Here is a 5,990-nt window from a genome sequence, read left to right as displayed (position 1 = left end):
TTCTCTTTTTAGTTACACAAATTGTTTTTCTTGGATTTAAAGTTCTTTTATAATTCTTTATCATTATCACTAGATAACATCATCACAAATATATTTCTAGTTTCTTTCAATGAACAAATATAATTCTTTTAATTTTTTGACTCAAAACTAAGTTTAACTTCTTGGCAATTCTTCTAGTTGTATCTTAATTTTTCATAAAGGCAGTATACCATGATTTTTACTAAATTACAACATAGCGTGTTCTCTTCTTTAAAGGTGCTTCGTGCAAAGCCCCATCAAAAATAATTATTCATTTCATATCTTTTTTAAAATGTGTAATTTAAAAAAGTCGACAAGTAATAGAGGGCACAGTGAAGACTAAATAAACCCTTGGGTTTTCTCTATATTAATGTGGCTTTAGGTATGTAGTGTAAACATTTGACCTAGCGCCTTTATTAAAAAGATTTAAGGTTGGAATCATCTAGCTCAAAGATATTAGTAGATTACGAAGCTGGTAATCAGTGCCGCCTAGCTGCAAGGAATACATAAAACACTGATAAGCAGACCCACAGTATAAGAAAACCTTCAGCTTTAAGCATACATTGATCGGCGTGCTGAAACCACTTAATTCTATTACAAACGGAAGTGCAAGTTATCACAGCTAACATTGTATGATAGAGATAATTCTCGAATCGGTGACTTGTTGACTGATCAATATAATACCTATAAGCAGGATTTTAAATATAACACAAGAGATTTACATTTTTTGCCTCTAATTCAACGCATATATAAGTGCTATCATTTTGACAATAAATATCATTTAGGCATATAAAATTACATGAGAAAAGTTCCTTTTATTTTGTGAAATTGAAGTTGTTTCTTAATTTATTACTCCTTCTATATCAGGGTTGGTAAATACATTTCAATATTTCCGTTGCATTGAAGATACTTAGATAAGTATAGAGTTATTATACCTTGTGTAAAGTATATACTTCTATTGTTGAGAAATAATATTATGTAAATTCTTGCTATTATGTTTGAACTTGTCTGTATTTATTCTATTACTTGATGGATATTTAGCTAGCTGTTCTATCTACAGGCTTATTAGTTTATTTTTATATCTAATATAAACTTCCGCTATACCTTTTAAACGGTATTTACTTGCGAAAAAGGCTACTAAGAAATTTAATTATGAAATTTAGAAGTGTATGTATCAAATAAAGAAGAGAAAGAGTTTATTTTAATGCCTATAATATGATTTTCATGCATTACCTATATAAGAAATAAAGAATTTCGTATCGTTAATGCAAAAAATTCTTTAATAAAATAGGAAGGCCTGATAAATGGTTATTCTGAAGGCTATAATATGATTTCTGCTTGATTTTATACATTCACATTACAAGAAAAAATGATAATTTTATCGTTTATGAACTTAAAGAATGTTTTATGTGGATAAAAAGTGGGAACATGATTTAATCACATCCTGGAGTATGATTATGATTAATTTTAATGGCATTTTTAAAAAAATTGTTTTTAAATTATGAACCTACTTAGTATTATATGAAGAAGATTCAAAATAGTTATTGTGAATGCTGGAGTATGATTTAAAATAACTTTTATAGACACACACCAAGAACTTTTATAAATACTTGTTATTATAAAAAAAAATAAAAAATAGCAATTCTAGAATAGTTATCGATTTCCAGTAACTTTTATAAATATACTATAAAAAATTTCAAGGACATTTATTTTGGCTTTATATATTTATGGGTTTTGTTTTTTTTATTAATTTTATCTATTTAGACAAGTTCAGTCGATTGAGAATATTTCACAACTCATTGATGCATCTTTTGGAACCTTACCCTGATCTTCTTCCTCAACTACTTTTCTTCTCTCAAATAAGATCTGTTCAAGTGTCTTGTGAGTGTGAGAGGTTGCATGTTGCTTTATATTCGTTCGAAATTTTTAACACCTTAACATATTTGAAATACTTGGTATTAAATAAAAAAAGAGGTTATTCTAAAATAGTAGTTGATTTGCTATAAAACTTTTATATAAAAAGCCTAAGAAATTTTATTAATACTTGCTATTGAACAAAAGAATAAAAAATAGTTATTTTAAAATAATAGCTGATTTATTAATACTTGCTATTGAACAAAAGAATAAACAATAGCTATTTTAAAATAATAGCTGATTTGGAATAACTTTTATAAAGATACTGTTACACATTTTATAATTACCTGTTATTGTGAAATAAGAAAAAAAGACATTCTAAAACAGTAGTTGATCTCAATTAGATTTAAAAATATTAACCTTTTTTACTTAAGTATTTTAAGATCGTATTCCTTACCTTCAAACGGGAAAACGGCTTCGACGACAAGACATCCAGATTCCGAGAAATCAAGGTCATTTGGGTAATATTTTTTACCTACTTTTACGAGATATTCATTGTTGAGCTGAATAAATCGTTTTTCGCCCATTACAATGCCTGAGTTTTTTCTTGTTTTCTGAACAAATGCGTTTAATTCTCTTGCATCGCTCATTTCTTTGGTTTCTTCATCTTGGTTTGTATTCAAAATAACGCAAAAGTATTCCCCTGATTGGAAAGGGAAATCCACGTCTTTAATTTTTTTGCTGTATAGTATTTCATCCTTACTAATTTCGATGTTATTTATGATTATATATCCACTTTTCATGATTTCGTGGACATTTTCAGGTTTTAAAATTCGTATAGCAGTTATTTTATCTTTTTTTGATACTTTTTCTGATTCTTTGATCTGTGAAAAGTTTGGTTTCCACGATTCTTCGAAAACATAATCATTTTCATTTTTTAGCACAATTTCCAAAAGATTACATTCACTTTTTATAATATCAATAAATTTTAGAGTGTTTTGATGATTATTTGATATTATATATCCTTCTCTTAAAGTGGTTTTCAAGCTTATTTTATTTGATTCTCTGAGAAACCTGAAAGCAGTTATTATATTTTTTATTTTATCGAATGGATGATCTGTTATTTCCCTACCTTTTGGGTATATTTGGTAATGAACCGAGTTGAACTCGATATTTTCGTGTTTCTTTATGTCTAGATATAGATTTTCATTTTCAGATTTTTTAATTATTTCTTGGAATGAATATTCAGAGAAGAAAGGGGTGAAAGGTGCCATTATTATTGAAAAGTTTATAAGTATTTGTCCTAAAACTTTGTTTCTTCCGTTTCTTATTTCTGTTCTGTTCATTCTTATGTACCATTTCGATAAATCGTCGATAAACGTAAGAACTTGTGCCATAATGTTGTTTAAATGGTAGTTTTCCATTTCTTTTTCGATGAAATTAAGCAAGAAATTGAATCTATAAATTATCCATTCGTCCATCATCAAAGATCCTTTTAACGATTCATCTATGTTTTCTTTGTTGTTGCTGTTAATATCTATTTTATCAAAATCATTTCCTATTTTCTCGATAATATTATCAATTTTCGATTCTTGCTTTTTAATTGCCTTTTCAACCCTATCATTGGCGCTTTCGATCAAATTATCCAATTTTTTAATTTTAACAGCCTGTCCATCGAATACCTTTTCCAGAATTATTTTAGATGTATTATCTGAATTCTTGTCTGCCCCGTTTTTTTCAATTTTATGAGAATCAAGGAAGAATTTAAGGATATTGTACCAAGGTATCATCAAACCCTTCAAAACGTCTCGAACCCTGCTTTCCCCAAACTTCATATTTTCAGCAACAACAACTGGGCTGGAAATAAGAGAAAATCGCAAACAATCACTCCCATACGTTTCGATGATTTTTGATGGATCAGGATAATTTTTAAGTCTTTTACTCATTTTTTTACCATCTTCTGCAAGAACAATTCCATTTACGATAACGTTTTGGAATGCGGGTCTTTTGAAGAGTATCGCAGAGATTACTGTTAATGTGTAGAACCATCCTCTTGTTTGATCGACGCCTTCGCCTATAAAATCGGCTGGAATGTTCAATTCTTTATTGGTGAATGGGTAATGGGCTTGTGCATATGGCATTGACCCTGATTCGAACCAACAATCCAGAACTTCATCTACTCTCTTGTAATTTATGCCGTCTTTTATTATTTCGATGCTGTCGATATATTCTCGATGAATATCAGTATTTTTGTAAATACTATCTTTTTCATTTTTTATTTTATGTGTATTATTAGCTACTTCAACGTTGTCTTTTTCGTCAATATTTTCAAATCGATTATTTAGATTCCCGAAAAGTTTAGTATTACCCAATTCTTCAAGCTCAGAAATACTCCCTACACACAAAAACTTTTTATAATCTTTATCTGCCCAAATTGGGACAGGTGTTCCCCAAAACCTATTTCTCGAAATACTCCAATCTTTGGCCCCGGCTAACCAATTGTGAAATTTTTTGTATTTGACACTTTCAGGCACCCAATTTATTTTCTCATTCTGTTCCATTAAATCTTTGGCAAACTCTTTAACTTTAATAAACCAATTAGGAATAACCTTGTAGATTAATGGTGTATCGCTTCTCCAACAAAATGGATATCGATGCAAAATACTCATTGAGTTAAAAAGAAGATTACGTGTCTTTAAATCGCTTATTATATCCTTGTCACAATCTTTAACATATCTTCCTTTAAAAATACTAACTTCATCCGTGAAACTTCCAGAATCATTTACAGGACATGGAACTTCTTCGTTTTCTTGGATTATATTATTTTTAACAAATGCATTGTAATCTTCTTCTCCAAATCCAGGAGCACAGTGAACTATTCCCGTTCCTGAATCTTTGTCTATGAAATCCCCATGAATTATCTTAAAATACCCCTTATCAACACGAAGTTTTTCATAAAATGGGTAGGGTTGGATATATTCCAAGTCAATTATATTTCTCCCTAAGAATTTCGATACAACTTTCCCTTTTTTCTTGTTGAAAGCTGTGTTGAAATACTCATCTACCCTCTCAGAAAGAATTATTAAATACTCTTGCTCGCATTCTACTAACGAATACGTAAAATCTTGATTTATTGCTAGTCCACAGTTCGATGGAAGAGTCCATGGCGTAGTTGTCCACACCAAACAATATACATTATTAGAATCAATATTTCTTGCACCATTTTTACATTCACCATATCCATTGTAAATTTCTCCTTGTGCATTAATTTCTTTACCGTCACTAAATAAGATATCAACATCCTTAATGCTTAATTTAAATTTCAAAATTATAGATATTTCATTCACATCCTTATAATTCTGATTGGCCTCAAAATTTGATAAAGGCGTTCCACATGCAGTACTAAAAGGCATAACCCTGTATCCTCGATAAACTAACCCTCTTTTAAAAAATTCATTAAAAATATACCACACACTTTCCATAAAAGACGTATCCATCGTTCTATACCCATTCTCAAAATCAATCCATCGCCCAAGACGATTAATTATTCCTTCCCATTCTCCCGTATACTTCAAAACTATATCACGACATAACCTGTTATACTCTCGAATACCTACCCTGTTAAGAACATCTTCTCGACCTCGTATTTCATACTTCTGATCTATTTCATATTCCACTGGAAGGCCGTGACAATCCCAACCGAATCGTCGCTCAACTTTGTAGCCATGTTGAATAAAATATCGGGTAACTGTGTCTTTAATTGTTGAGGCTAGGATATGCCCATAATGTGGTAATCCTGTCGCGAATGGTGGTCCGTCAAAAAATGTATAGGTCGGTCTTTCTTCCATAAGTCTGTTAGATGTATCAAAGCATGAATATTGCTTCCATTTTGATAAAATCTCTTCTTCTGTACTCGTAAAGTTGAAATTGTTGGACATTCCTTTTTTATAGGGGTAGATTTAATTTATTATATAGTGGTTTGTTGATTCTATTGATTTTAATGTCAAGGCGATTTAAGCAATAACCAAAATAATAACACTTGAATGAAATTAATAAATATGTTAAGGTTATTAGAGCAAAGACAAAAATAATAACTCTTGAATGAAATTAATAAATAT

The 5,990-nt window shown here is 29.9% G+C and overlaps 1 protein-coding gene across 1 annotated transcript; it reads right to left on the bottom strand.

The window, feature by feature from the left end:
• Window positions 1-460: 460 nt before the first annotated feature.
• On the bottom strand, window positions 461-5,720 carry LOC147066669 (uncharacterized). Its single transcript, XM_085955083.1, has 5 exons — window positions 5,183-5,720; window positions 4,226-5,128; window positions 3,602-4,117; window positions 2,739-3,367; window positions 461-511 (listed from the first exon to the last, which is right to left on the bottom strand). Exons 1-5 carry the CDS (start codon window positions 5,718-5,720, stop codon window positions 461-463), a joined length of 2,637 nt encoding a protein of 878 aa, XP_085811209.1.
• Window positions 5,721-5,990: the final 270 nt, after the last annotated feature.

The sequence above is a fragment of the Rhyacophila brunnea genome, unplaced genomic scaffold, assembly GCF_057557595.1.
Source record: "Rhyacophila brunnea isolate RB1 unplaced genomic scaffold, BYU_Rbru_1.0 scaffold_41, whole genome shotgun sequence".
Taxonomy (NCBI): Eukaryota; Metazoa; Arthropoda; class Insecta; order Trichoptera; family Rhyacophilidae; genus Rhyacophila; species Rhyacophila brunnea.
Note: the sequence above shows the minus strand (reverse complement) of the source record. Positions and strands in the feature narration are given on the sequence as shown.

What these genes read in the sequence shown, in the direction of transcription:
- LOC147066669 (XM_085955083.1), bottom strand. Translation starts at nt 5,720, where the DNA reads ATGGAAGAAAGACCGACCTATACATTTTTTGACGGACCACCATTCGCG. An exon ending in AATTTTGAAATTTAAATTAA is followed by an intron (nt 5,129 to 5,182) that starts GCATTAAGGATG and finishes TTAATGCACAAG; the next exon opens with GAGAAATTTACAATGGATAT. An exon ending in TCATAAAATTGAAAAAAACG is followed by an intron (nt 3,368 to 3,601) that starts GGGCAGACAAGA and finishes ATGAATCGTTAA; the next exon opens with AAGGATCTTTGATGATGGAC.